Genomic DNA, 14,781 nt, shown 5'->3' on the forward strand with positions numbered 1-14,781 from the left:
AATGACATCATTTTGTAGAATCAGAGAAAGAGCTTCGCTACGTTGGCAAAATTTTGGATGGATTTTCCTTGGCTTCTAAACCTTTATCTTCTAAGAAAGTAAGATTTTTCTTTTTTTTTTTTTAAATGATTTAGCACTTAAAGTATTTGCTGCTGTGTAATCTGAGTTATTCTATTAACAATTGAAAAGATAAGTAAATTCTGCTAACAGCAAGCAACAGTCTGGTTACTAGTGATTATCCAGGGAGACACATTCTGCATTGGAAATGTCAGTCAGTAGCCACATCGTGTTCAAAACATCTAACTGCCGATCTTTTAAATCCAAACTTCAAGTGAGTGGTTATTTCCATTAAGGAAGAATTACATTAGAAGCTGGTGGGAGAAGGGAATTGATCTAATCCTAGGGGCAATGTAACTTAAAGAAAATTTCAAAGAGCCATGTCAGCCCATGGTCCCAGCTCCTCCTGGGCGCTGTGAGCCCATTAGCTGCTGTGGGCAGGGCTCCCTGGGCTCCTTGCCTGCGCCGAGCGGAAGCTGGGAACGTGTGGGTCGAGTCCTGGGGAGAACTCCTCATGCCTTTGCAGGTAGTTCTGTTTCTGTGAGCGTTTTTACAGCTTTGGCCACGGGGCTCTTGAACACCCAACAGAGTCACGTGCTCACAGGTTAGCACGGGTGCTGGTAGCTCAGGAGGGGTGCCTGGCCGTTTGCCTCCTTGGCATCCTTGTTTTAGATTGTTCCACACTTTAATGGGCTTTTTGATTTTAACTCAGCAAACATTTGTTAAGTACCTCTGTGGCTTGGCCTGTGGTTCTCCAGAAGCAGGGAGGCCAGGAGCAGCGCAGCCTGAGAAACCATATACGTTATTACAGCAGCTTTGATTTGTTTAGTCGTGATAGTTAATGTGTTGTAACAGAGAGCAGGATATGTTCAGAACAGTGTTGGGCACATAGTCAGCCGCTCTTATTTACCAGAAATGTCATATTATGTCAAAGGAGAATGTGAGTTTTTTACATGTATGAAAAGGGAGCATAAAAATGGTTAAGTACTCATTCAGCTTAGGACTCAAGGGTAAATAGAACTGTTTAAATAAGTCTTGGCCCCCAAGTAGCTCCTGCTCATCGAGGGTGCCAGACAGACAAATCCACTGTCGTGGCAGAGCGTGTAAATGGAGATATGGGCACTGGAGGTTCCTCGCTGGCATAGGGCTTTGGGTGTGAACAATTCAGAGCAGGGCTGTGTTCCCTGAGCCTTTCACAGAGAGACAGGTTTTCTAATATGTGGCTAAAAACCCAGCCTTTGAATCCAGAGGCAACACAGAGCAGTGATTTAGCAGAGGGATTGAAATGCTTTGAATCCGATGGCGGATATTAAGAGGAGTCATGTGTATACACCCCTCCTATCTGCCATGCTCCTGTGGGTCTTTTTGTGTCATGGTAACACGAGAGTGTTTGCTGGCTGACTTGGGAGTTAACGTTTTCCAGAGAAGGCGGTCAGGCTAAGATGATAAAAAATGAGGTTTCCTAACAATGATAATAGCACTCTTTCATGACGTTCATTGGACCAGGTGCTCACCCCAGGCTGCACTTTACAACCACCTGGGAAGCTTGGGAAACTCCGACTGCAGCCGACTTTTCTGTGGTGTGGGACACAGGCATCAGCATTGTTAAACCTCTTGAGTGAGCGCTGTGTGCGTCTGGGGCTGAGAAGCACAGCCAGAGTGTTCAGTGCCTCACTGGTTACAGAGCTCAGAATTCCAGGTAGCTGAAAAATCTAGAAAACAGCTTAAGTAGGACGGTCCATAAATATGTGTTTGTTAGACCAAGAGCAAGGGAGACCATTTAGCGCAATAATTTAAAAATATCTAATACTTTCTTTTAGCTTATCTGTTCTACCATCATTGATACCTGAATTTCCCAAATGTATTTCAATTTCACTTCAGTCAGCTTTTGAATGAAAAATACCTTGGACCAAAAAGAAGGCCAGAAACTCCAATTTGGAACTGAAACATAACCAGAAAAAGAATTCTGAATTTATTTATTAAAAAAAAGTTTTTATTAAACCTAATGTGATTTTTTAAAATTAATTAATTAAGTAGTTAATTAAGGCTGTGCCGGGTCTTAGTTGCGGCATGCAGGCTTCTTAGTTACGACATGCGAACTCTTAGTTGCGGCATGCATGTGGGATCTAGTTCCCCGACCAGGGATCGAACCCGGGCCCCCTGCATTGGGAGCACGGAGTCTTACCCACTGGACCACCAGGGAAGTCCCAAGAATTCTGAGTTTAAAAGTAACTTATTTAAAGTTATTCTTTTTATTTAAGCTGTGAATCATACTTTTCTAAATTTTCTGATTCACAATGGGCCAGTTTTACACGTGGGCCAGTAGCAGTAACTATAGTTATTGTTCTCATATAGAACATGCGTGTTAGTATCTCTGAGTCGAGTGGTCGGGGTGATACTTAAAATGGCCACGAGAACAGTGTGGTTCTGGGGACCCTCCAGATCCAGTACGAATGTTGGCGGGGCACCTGGGCAGGCTGTTCCCAGTGCTGCCTCCCCGCCAGGTGCTAGCCTGGGGAAGGGTGGGGTTAACCACGCTCAGAGGTAATGAGTTTTCTTGGTTAAATGAAACATGATCCCCTTGCAGCCTGTATGTTCTGAGTTTTGTTTTGTTTTGTTCTTGTAAGATTTATCCACCACCCGAACTGCCAAGAGACTATCGACCAGTGCATTATTTCAGACCTGTGGTGGCTGCAAACTCAGAGAACTCCCACGTACTTCAGGTATTATCAGAGTCAGCTGGAAAGCCAACACATGACCCAGGGACACAATGTAGGCACCAACTGAATGCCTCCAAGAGGGGAGAGTTGCTAGGAGAAACGCCTATTCAAGGTACGTGCCACAGAGAAGATTAAAATCATTACATTTCTAATAATCTGAGTTATCCAAATCAAAACGGAAAGTCATTTTCCCACTGAAATTTTTTACATAATTTTGTATTCCCAAACTGTGGGAATAAAATTGTTTATTGTGAACGGCGTAGTTAACAGTGTACACATCCTTTACTTGTTGTTTTCCCACCATCAGTTTGAGTTGTGTCATTAAAATTATAAACCCAGTCTTAAGTGCAGCAGTTTTCAGACTTTTGATAATTGTCCCAAGAAGGAAGCGAAGACTAGGGCCATGTGTACCTTCACTTTTTCTGCACAGCCTGGGAACGTATTGTTTTCTTCTCAGGGGAAAAGGGTACTGTTGCTCTTTTCCTGAAAGCCTGAAAGGAATGAGTGTGTCTGAAAGGATGGATAGACGTGGAGAATCCCCTGGTGGGCCGGAACCGAGAGACCCGCTATGAGAGGTGGACTTGGACTTGCCGTTTGGGAGCCTGCTAGGTGCCTCAGCTACAACAGACCAAAAGGGAACTCTTGGTCGCCTGCTTCCTTCCCCAAAGTCGCTCTTTCTTCCGCTTTCCCCTTCCTAGTAAATGATACCACCAGTGACCCACTGCCTGGCCCAGAGCATGGGAACCCTAATTCGTAGCTCCTTTCTTTCCCTGCCTCCCCCTCCCTACCCATTCCCTCAGCAAGTCCTCTCAGCTCTACCCTCAACATGCGAGGGGACCCCATCCACTTCTCTTCGTTTCCGCTGCTTCCACCCTGGTCTCAGCGCCCATATTCTCTCACTTGGATCATTGCAGCAGCCCTTCATTGGTCTCCTTAGTTCCCTTCCCTTTTCTCTGCAGCCTGTTCCCTTTAACAGCAGCCAAATGTATCACTCCCCACCTGCCCCCGCTAAAACGCTCCAGTACTGCTCACACTAAGGAGAAGTCCAGGCTGCCCACAGGGCCCTGTGGACCCCACCCTGCCCACCTTTCAGGCCACAGCTTACACCACTTTCCCTGAACCCCCTGTGGTCCAGCCTCATGAGCCTCCCTCCTGCCCTCTGAACCTGCCGACCATGATGCCGCCTCGGGGCCTTCATATTCCTCTGCCTCTCTTTTCTCTCACATTTTGGCTCTTTTGTTTTTTTTTTTTTGGCTGCGCCGTGTGGCTTGTGGGATCTTAGTTCCCCGACCAGGGATTGAATCTGGGCCCTCGGCAGTGAAAGCACAGAGTCCTGACCACCAGACCGCCAGGGAATTCGTGGCTCCTTTTTACTTAGAACTTACCTCAGATATTATCCTTTTAGAGCGCCTTTCCAGGCTTTCCCTGCCCACTATTTAAGCTAGTTAGCTCTCCCTCTGCCCACATGGCCAGCCCTCTCACACAGGTCGCCCTGTTTTTTTCTCCCCACAGTCCTCCTCTCGTGGTGGTCCTCTGCTATTGCTTCTTGGTTTCTTTAATGTCCATCTCCCTCAGTAGTGAGAGCAAGACCTCACCTGTGTTACTCTCCCAGCCCCAGGCCTGGCAGTGGGCGCTCAGTGAGCATTTGTGACACGCGTGAGTGTTTGATGGGTAGCTGTGCTCTGAGCCAGGGCTTGTGCTGGGCAGGACCATGGAGATGGTGGTTGCCACAGACTGGAGGTCCAGAGTCTGGGATGTCAGGTTCCTTATTCTAGGACCACTCACTGGCGTTATAAACATCCAAGTACTAACCTCCACTTTTGCCAACTATAAAATAGGTGTGTCATTATTTTATTACTGTCTAGTTCACAGGGATAGTATGAATACAGATGAAACACTAAATGTAAAATGCTCCCCTCCAATTACATACATTTGTGATATTGAAAATGTGTGTAGAGAGATATGTGAGTATAGATGTCTTATGATACTTTTCATCTCTTGCTATGATTGTTTCTTTTTTAGGGGCACCTACTTCAGTGTTAGAATTTCTGTCCGAAAAAGATAAAGAGAGACTCAAAGAAATGAAGCAGGCAACGGACCTTAAAGCAGCTCAACTCAAGGCCAGGAGTCTGGCCCAGAATGCCTCTAGCAGCAGACCCCAGCCCTCCTCTCCAGACGTCGGACACTGCTCTTGGCACGTGGCACTGAGTGGTGGCACAGCCCCCGTAAGAGCCAGCAACTTCAAACCTTTCGCAAAAGATCCAGAAAAGCAAAAACGATATGAAGAGTTTTTAGTAAATGTGAAACAGGGTCAGAAAGGTGGGTGCTAGGCCTGGGCCTCCCACATGTCGCCAGGGGTAGTGTTCTTACTGTTCTGACCCTAGGCCCAGATTCAGAATTGAGGTATCCTGCTCTGGCAGTGTTTTACTTTGCCCTGCTGTGAACACTGTAAAGATTTCAGGCCCTGGCTCTTGACTTGAGAAAGCAAGAACAATCAGTCTGTGTTTCTCTGTATCTCGGGTCCCAAAGATAGCAGTTTAAGTAGAGAGTGTGCCTTGGCAGTGGCTAATGCTAAATTACAGACCATTTACTGTTTGCAAATGCTTGACTTCTGTGTAAGGGTTGCATTTCCTGCCACGAGAACAAGGTCATTTCCCACTCTATCTTAAGATCCTAACCATCTAGCTCTAAATCATAGTCTAAAATTTAACTTACAAAGAGAGTTGGCTGTTGAACCATTACATGGGGAAAAAGTCACTCTATGATCTATGAAGTAAATATGGCAAGATTGAGGCAAGAGATTGCTCTTTTACGCAGTAGTCCTTGTGAGAGCTTGTCAGCAAATTAGAGGGGTTGGTTTTCAAAAGCAGATCTTTGTGTACTGTGCCTTAACTCGCACTAAGATTCCACACCCCTAGTGTTTACATGTTAAATTAAAAAAAAAAAAAGTTAGAGAAAGGAGTGTTTTCTGCTCAAACTTAGGAATATAGTTAGGATGAATTTTCACTGTCTGGGACTGGTAATAAGTTCCTTGCTTTGAAAATTTAATCAAGCATTAATCCCCAAATGTTTTTCTCTGCTATATACAGTAGACAGAATTCAATAAAAGCATCATTTTGAGGGAGGGAGCAATATTACCTGCCAAGTACCTCCCGCCATGCTCTTAAAAGCCAGGATAATGATTATGTGTTTCCTCTGGTGAAAACTACAGGGATACAGTGGTGCCCACTAGATGTTCTCCTTTAAGTTCCCCATTTTTCCTAGGAGTGAAGCAGTTTCTTGTTCTCTACCCTAGATGCTCTGGAATGTTGTCTTGATCCCAGTATGACAGAGTGGGAGCGACGCCGTGAGCGGGATGAGTTTTCTCAGGCAGCCCTGCTGTATGTGTCTTCCCATTCGACTTTGTCCTCCCGGTTCACTCATGCCAAGATGGAAGACGATTCAGAGCAGGTGGAAGTCCCTCGGGACCAAGAGGTCTGTCGCCATCATTCCCTATGTGGTGAATTTTAAAATTAAAACACTGTATAGCTAAAGACGTTAAATCCCTCAGTGAAAAGACCAAAATACACATGGCACTGTAGAATAAGAAATGGCTTTATGCTTTTAGCTTCCAGTGTACTTTAGCAGAAATGTAGCATAAGCCGTTCTGAAATTTGGGAAGATTGTTTGCAAACTTGTAAATGGAAAAGCAGACAGGTCAGTTTTGTGGCCACTTGATGAAACAGGTGACTGTCTTTTCCCAGAATGACGTCAGTGACAAGCAGTCGGCTGTGAAGATGAAACTGTTTGGGAAGCTTACCCGAGACACATTTGAGTGGCACCCTGACAAGCTTCTGTGTAAGAGGTTTAATGTCCCTGACCCATATCCAAGGTAAGTTGGATAAACCTGTCCTTACATCAGTACTTATTCCCCTGTATTAAAGCTAACTCTCCACCTACATATTCATTAAAATTTCCTTTTTCTAGATGAACTTACTTGTAAATGCTTGGAGCTGCAGACTTTGCAGATTTAACTTCTATCAATTTGTTACTAAAAAAAAAAAAGCAGACATCCAGGTAGCAAAGATAGGAAACTCAGATACACCAAGTTACAGAAACAATGTCTGTCTAATTTGCCACCTTTTTAATCACACACAGAGAGTTTACATTTGAAATGAAACTTACGTTTTCTGATTCTCTATACAAGTTCAGTACCTTCTTATTTGATTATAAACACCACAAGAAACAATATACCGTTGAATCAGAGACTTTGTCAGAAAATTGAGGTATGTTTTTAGCAGTGGAACTTTTCCTTCATGGAAATCCATTGTCAAAGTTAAATTCTAGGGCTTCCCTGGTGGCACAGTGGTTAAGAATATGCCTGCCAATGCAGGGGACATGGGTTCAAGCCCTGGCCTGGGAAGATCCCACATACCGCGGAGCAACTAAGCCTGTGCGCCACAACTACTGAGCCCGTGAGCCACAACTACTGAAACCCACGCGGCTACAGCCCGTGCTCCGCAACAAGAGAAGCCACTACAATGAGAAGCCCGCACACCACAACGAAGAGTAGCCCCCACTCACCACAACTAGAGAAAGCCCGCGCACAGCAACAAAGACTCAACGCAGCCAAAAATAAATTAAAAAAAAAAAATTAAATTCTAGCTCTTACTATAATAATAAAAAACTCATGGCTCCTAAAGTCAGACATTCCAAATTCTAAAATTGCTTTGAGAAGCAAAAACATCCTAAGGGACCTTTTCAACCAAGTAGAAGAGCTACTGGTGAAAAACATGAGATGGACAGCCTTATAGGAATTGGATTTTATCCTCACAGTTGTTATTAAGATTATTTATATATATGTTTCCTTTTCAACCCCCAGTTCAACTTTAGTTGGCTTACCAAGAGTGAAACGTGACAAATACTCAGTCTTCAACTTTCTGACAGTCCCAGAGACAGCTTCCTCACCTGCAACTCAAGCATCAAGTGAGAAAGTTCCGCAGCACCGAGGTCCCGACAGTGAGTAGGGCTTCCCCAGGTCCGTGGTCTCCACCCCTAGTCTGTCGGGAAGACAGAAGTAAAGGCTCGTCTTGTCATAGGGGTACACGTAGTGTGAACTCTCCTTCCATTAAAAGAATCGTTCATATGAATACATTAGCTCGTGCTAAAGTGGTCCAGATATACACTGTTTGGGGTTGGAGCTCTGCTTTAGCATCTGCCACATTCCCAGCACCTTGCACAGTGCCTGGACCATACATAGTAGGCTCGCTGATGTTCTTGAATGAATTAAAGAACCATAATGCAGAGCTTGCCTTTTGCTTGCCAATTCTAATGTTAGGTCTATGTCCTACCTTTCAGAATCAAGAAAACCATCCAGATGGGATACATCTAAACAAGAAAAGAAAGAAGATTCCATTAGTGAATTTTTAAGTTTGGCTAGATCAAAAGTTGGTCCACCTAAACAAGAGTCCAGTCCATTAATAAACAAAGAGGAAGAGCATACAATGGAATCAGTCTCAAATGAGGTATTTGGGGCTCTCAAGTTCTCTTTGCCAGGCTGACTGTGGCCTTTGCCTTTCTCTGTTGTGATGCTTTTTGTCATTCGATAGCAGTGGTCAGCGGACGTTTGCTGTGAAAGGCCAGATATTAAATATTTTAGGCTTTGTGTGCCATACGGTATCACAACTATTCATCTTTGTTGTTGAGTGTGAAAGAAACCACAGGCAATGTGAAAAAATTGAGTACATCTGTGTTCCAGTACAACTTTATTTACAAAAACAGGCAGTGGGTTGGATTTGGCCCATGGGCAGTAGTTTGCCCACATCTGCTGTACAATTCAACAATTTCGGTCATAGCCTTAATCATTTGAAGGAGAGGTTATAAACTTCTCTGCCTAGAATGGCTTTCACTTAGCATCAACCACTGAAACAAAATTCAGTGTATTGTATAGAAAATATGATTTTCCAAGTAACAAGTAATCCCTTTTGTGGAGAGTATAGAGAAATTATCCGTTGGATATTTTAAAAGAATTACTGCCTAGGGCTTCCCTGGTGGCGCAGTGGTTGAGAGTCTGCCTGCCGATGCAGGGGACGCGGGTTCGTGCCCCGGTCCAGGAGGATCCCACATGCCGCGGAGCGGCTGGGCCCGTGAGCCATGGCCACTGAGCCTGCGCGTCCGGAGCCTGTGCTCCGCAATGGGAGAGGCCACAACGGTGAGAGGCCCGCATACCGCAAAAAAAAAAAAAAAAAAAAAAAAAAAAAAAATTACTGCCTAAATAGTTGAGTTGAACTTAATAAAAAGTTGGTTTTATTTCTAATAGCCTCATTAAAATTATTTTTTAAATTAACATACATTAAACTTGACTTAAAAAAAAAACTGCAGTACAGTGAGTTGTTATCCATATGTAGATTCATGGAACCACTACCACAATCAGGAGGCAAAATGATACCATCACCCCAAAAACCTCCCTCATGCTGTCCCTTCATAGTCATACCCTCCCCTCACCCCAAGCCCCAGTCAACCATTGATCTCTCCTCTGTCTCAATAGTTTTGCTCCTTCCAGAACGTTATATAAATGAAATCAGATGATATACACATGTAGCCTTTTGAAACTGCCTTCTTTCACTCAGTGTCATACGTTTGAGATTCATCAGTACTGTCTGTGTATCAGTAGTTCCTTCCTTTTTATTGTTTAATGGTATTTCACTGTATGGGTACACCACAGCTTGGTCCATTCACTCTTTGAGGACATATGGTTGTTTCCAGTTTCTGGCTATCATAAATAAAGCTGCTGTGAATATTCATGTGGAAATTTGTATATGAACATAAGTTTACACTTCCCTAGTGTAAATACCTAACAGTGGGATTACTGGGTAAGAGCTAAACATAGATGTAACTTTATAAGAAACTATCAAACTTGATTCCCAAGTGCTTGCTTCATGTATTTCGAAACTCTCTTGTTAGGTGCATATACACATTTAGGATAGTTGTATATTTTTTGATGAATTGACCCATTCATCGTTATGTAATAGTACTCTTTATCCCTGATTATTTGTATAGTATGTATTTCTCCATCTTTTCACTTTTAATCTATATGATTATATTTAAAGTGGGTTTTTAATAAGCAACATGTCATTGTCATTAGGTGCTTTATTTTTAAATACATTTTGATAATCTGTATGTTTTAATTTTTGTATGTTTTGACCGTTTGTATTTAATGTAACTTGTTGATGTAATTTGGATTTTGGTCTGCAGTTTTGTTTGTTTTCTATTCCCACTCTTTCTTGTTTCTCTCTTTCTCCTTTCCTACCTTCTTTTGTATCACTTCAATAATTTCTAGTTTTCCATTTGAATTTATCTATTATATATTTTTTTACTCTATTTTTGCAGTGATTGCTCTAGGGATTGCAATATACATACTTAACCTTTTCACCATGTATTTAGGATTGATATTTTACCACTTCAAGTGGAATAGACAATCCTTACCGTCCCTTTACTCTCCCTGCTTTACATTGTGGTCTTATATGTTACGGTATATATATAATGAAAACCTCATCAGACAATATTTAAATTTTTGCTTTCAGTTGTTATACACATTTTAGAGAACTGCTGAGGAGATAATGGTCTATTTGATTTACTTGGATATTTATCATTTCTGTTCCTGAAGTTCCAGGTTTCCCTCTTTTAAAAAAATTTTTTTTTAATTCTTTTATTTTTTTGGTTGTGCTGCACAGCATGTGGGATCTTAGTTCCCCGATCAGGGATTGAACCCATGCCTCCTGCAGTGGAAGTGTAGAGTCTTAACCACTGGACCACCAGGGAAATCGCAGGTTTCCTTCTCTTATCATTTCCTTCTGTCTAAGGAACTTCCTGTAGCATTTCTTTTACAGCAGTTCCAACAACTAATTCTCTTAATTTTCTTTCATCTGAGAATATCCTGTATTCCATCTTCACTCCTAAAGGATGTTTTTGCTGGATGTAGAATTCTGGGTCAACAGGTCTTTTCTTTTAGCTCTTTAAAAATGTTGTGCCACTTCCTTCTGGCCTTGTAGTTCCTGATGAGAAACGTACAGTCGTTCACATTGTTGTTCCTGTCCTTGTAGTGATGTGACTTTTCCTCTGGCTCCTTTCAAGCTTTTCACTTTGTCTTTGGTTTTTAGCTGTTTGGTAGTGATATATCTGGGTGTGCATTTCTTTGAGATTATTTTGTTTGGGGTTTTATGAATTTCTTGAATCTTTAAGTTTGTCTTTGACCAAATTTGGGGCATTTTCAGCCATTATTTTATTCAAATATATTTTCTGCACCACACTCTCGTGCCTCTCCTGAGACTCTGATGACATAAATGTAATACTTTTTGAATTCGTCCTATAGGTCTTTGAGCCTCTGTTCTGTTTTTCACCCTCTTTTTTTTCTTTCTGTTGTTTAAATCAGGTAATTTCAATTGATCTGTCTTCAAGTTCACTGAGTCTTTCCTCTGTCATCTCCATTCTGCTATTGAGCCCTGAATTTTTTATTTCGGTTATTGTATTTATATCTTTTATTTCTTTGCTGAGACCTTATTTTAATCTTTTCTTCATTTGTCTTTATTCTTGGAGCAGGGTCATAATAGCTGCTTTTAAAGTCTATCTCGTAATTCCAACAGTTTTGTCATTTTGGTTCTTGTCATTTGGGGTTGGTGTTTGCTGGTTACCTTCTGCAAGTTGAGATTTTCCTGGTTGTTTGTGTACCAAGTAAATTTGGCATGTACTCTGGACACTTTGAATATTATGTAATGAGACCCTGGGTCTTGTTTAAATTCGAGGGAGAATGTTGCCTTTTTGTTTTGTTGTCTTATTTTGCTTTAGCAGACAATCGACCTAATTAGGTTCAGGATACAAGTTCCAACCCATCTGGGTTGAAATGTCTTTCCGTTTTCAAAGCCTTTGTAGTACTCTTCAGATCTTTCCTGTATGTGCTCTTCCTGGTGGTTGGTCTGGGACCTGGCTGGTAGTTAATCCCATAGTTCTGTTATCAGAGGCTTTGATTTGCTCATGGAATCAGATCCATGAGCTCAGAGGTGAGTGAGAAGCTCATAAACCACTATATAGGATCACCCTCTTGAGCTCCTCCTCTTCGTGATCTTCCTGACATTTTCTTCTTTTTTTTTTTTATAAATTTATTTTATTTATTTATTTTTGACTGCGTTGGGTCTTCGTTGCTGTGTGCGGGCTTTCTCTAGTTGTGGCGAGCAGGGGCCACTCTTCGTTGCGGTGTGTGGGCTTCTCGTTGCGGAGCATGGGCTCCAGGCGCGCGGGCTTCAGTAGTTGTGGCTCGCGGGCTCTAGAGCGCAGGCTCAGTAGTTGTGGTATGCGGGCCCAGTTGCTCCACGGCATGTAGGATCTTCCCAGACCAGGGATTGAACCTGAGTCCCCTGCATTGGCAGGCGGATTCTTAACCACTGCGCCACCAGGGAAGACCCGTTCCTTACATTTTCTGACTCTGGGCTCCCCCTTCAAGTCCTCCAGTCAGAAAGCTGGGACTTTAGTTTGCCTGCTCAGCCTTGCACTTCCTGTGACTGTTTCTGCCTGGAGTCAAGTGGCAAGAGGGCAGGAAGGGGAAAACAGCAATAGGATTCACTCCAGACCGTTCGGACCACAGCTCCTGTGGTCAGAGGAAAGGGTTCCCCTCCTTCAGAGCCTGGCAGCTGCAGCCACTACCCATGCCACCACGGATTTGGAACCACTCCATTTGGGTTTTAATGGCATAAAACCCTAACCAGGGATTCTGGCTCTGTGATATGGTCATTGGATTAGAAAGCCTTCTAGATTTTCTCAAATCATGTTGAGATAGTATTTAGATAATTTTGGCTGGAATGTCTTGGTTCTTGCTTTTTCACTTATTAGCCTGTGACCTTAGGAGGGTCTCTTCCCCTTTCTGGGTTATTTAATTTCTTTCCCTGAAAGCTTTCTGAGACAGCACAAATGTGAATGTGCACACTTCTGGTGGAAGGTGGGGGGTGGTGAGGGAGCTTTGCAGATACAGTCATGTGTGTTTGGTGTGCGTTGTTGTTTAATTTCAGTACAGCTCCTATTATATTCTGAAAAAAATAAAAACAAAAAAGATCAGCCTCCGTAGTTATCTGAGAGTTGAATATCTCATGTACTCATGTACTTTTATTAATGTAGACATTATTAAAGCCCAAGACTGTCTGCAAACACTGTCATTCAGTTACGGTCCATGCATGTGACATTGGTATCTGTGGTTTGCCATAAAGGTATATGATCTGTGACTTTTCTAGGGAATTGTGGCCATGATTTCCTGTGTTTTACTGTCAGCCTCTCTCTCCTACATCTTCTATAATTTTTAAAATTTTGAAACAATCTTAAAAGTTTAAATACAGTACAGATAATTTTGTTTCCTGAACCACTTGGGTATAAGTTGCCAACCAGATGCCCTGTCACACCTGTGTTTCCTTTAAAGAAGGGCATTTTCTTATATAAGCACAGTACATCTATCAAAATCAGGAAGTTAACATTGATACATTACTGCTGTCCAATCCTCAGACCCATTCAAGTTCCACTAGTTGTCCTAATAATGTCCTTTATGGCAAAAGAATTCAGCTCAGCATCACTTGTTGCATTTAGCTGTCACGTCTCTTTAGTCTCCTTCAGTCTGGAACAGTTCCTCAGTATTCCCTTGACTTCCATGATCTTGATACTTTTCTTTTAAATTTATTTTTTAAATTTATTTTAAAAATGAAATTTAATTTTTTTTTTTTTGGCCAAGCCGTGCGGCATGTGGGATCTTAGTTCCCTGACCAGGGATCGAGCCTGTGCCCCCGGCATTGGGAGTGCGGAGTCGTGATCTTGTTACTTTTGAAGATTACAGGCCAGTATTTTGTAGAATACCCCTCAATTTGGGCTCATCAGGCGTTTCCCCAGGATTAGATTCTGGTTCTGCATTTTTGGCAGGAACACCTCGAAGGGATGCTGCTGTGCTTTCGCTGTGTCCTGCCAAGTAGAACACGATGATGATTTTTCCCGTTACTGATGTTCACTTTGATTATTCGAGTAAGGTGGTGTCTGCCAGACTTCTCCACTGTGAAGTCAGTCTTTTCCCCTCTGTAGTTAAGTACTTTTATTTATTCATTTCTTATTAATTTGTACTTAATACACATTTAAGAGCTTTGAAATATATAAATACCCTGTCCTTCATCAAACTATTGATGTCACTGTGGACCCACGGTTTCCTATTTTATCCAGAGGGATAATTCAGTACTATCATTATTTATTTTAATGCTCCAATTGTGCTAGTTTGGTTAGTTGAAGCCCCTTCAAGTTGGCTTCTGTGTCCAGTTGAAATGTCCCTTTTACCCTCTGAGCATGTCCTCACTTTCTGGGCACAGTAAGATGTTCTGGCCTCATCTTTTTATTTCTCAGCCCCAGCTCTAGAATCAGTCCTTACTCCAAGGTGTCTTGGTTATTTTTAGTGGGCAATGGTATGCTTTTCTTCCTTAATTTTTTTCTATGAAAAGGGTTTACTTTAAAATCATAAATTCCACTATCTTGTGTCGGTTTTCCTCACGTGCATGTTTGTAACTCTGCTTCAGAAATTGGAGGTGGTGTGGGACTGGGGAGGGACCCCAGGCCGAGAGCAAGGAGAGCTTGGTAGAGTCCAGACCCACCCTGGGCACGTAGCATGCGTGTGTCGGTGACAGAGCCTCTTGTCGCCCCTGACCCACGTTCTTCAGTGGTAAAATGGAAGGACTGAAGTGGGTTCTGATCTAGGCCAGTCCTGGGCTCTCTCGTCACTGCTGTTCACACTTAGCACGTTAGATCACCCCATGTCTGTCTGGTGATTAGCTGTTAGGACGTGGGAGCCATGTCTTCTTCATACCTTTGCTCCTTGTTTATAGAATGGAGTGTATACCAAGTCACTACCTCTTTATTGGCTCACCTGACTCTCCATACCTGGGCTGCTTTTAGGAAGGGTGACGTGCAATTGCAGAGGGGATCTCCAGGACCATTTTGTTGGCTTGTTCTCGGT

General features: G+C 42.7%; 1 protein-coding gene across 4 annotated transcripts in view; it reads left to right on the forward strand.

The window, feature by feature from the left end:
- The window catches only part of GPATCH1 (G-patch domain containing 1), a 43,916-nt gene that overhangs the window by 16,904 nt on the left and 12,231 nt on the right, over positions 1-14,781 (forward strand). For 3 of the 4 annotated variants that reach the window (XM_033844536.2, XM_033844535.2, XM_019940988.3), the window contains 7 exons: positions 19-98; positions 2,685-2,889; positions 4,800-5,096; positions 6,073-6,251; positions 6,521-6,648; positions 7,639-7,775; positions 8,115-8,281. In XM_033844536.2, the coding sequence (XP_033700427.1) occupies positions 19-98; positions 2,685-2,889; positions 4,800-5,096; positions 6,073-6,251; positions 6,521-6,648; positions 7,639-7,775; positions 8,115-8,281 (1,193 nt within the window). The remainder of the gene's footprint in view (positions 1-18; positions 99-2,684; positions 2,890-4,799; positions 5,097-6,072; positions 6,252-6,520; positions 6,649-7,638; positions 7,776-8,114; positions 8,282-14,781) is intronic. The other variant, XM_073795761.1, reaches the window with a different exon arrangement.

This window comes from Tursiops truncatus, chromosome 19 (genome assembly GCF_011762595.2).
Source record: "Tursiops truncatus isolate mTurTru1 chromosome 19, mTurTru1.mat.Y, whole genome shotgun sequence".
NCBI lineage: Eukaryota > Metazoa > Chordata > Mammalia > Artiodactyla > Delphinidae > Tursiops > Tursiops truncatus.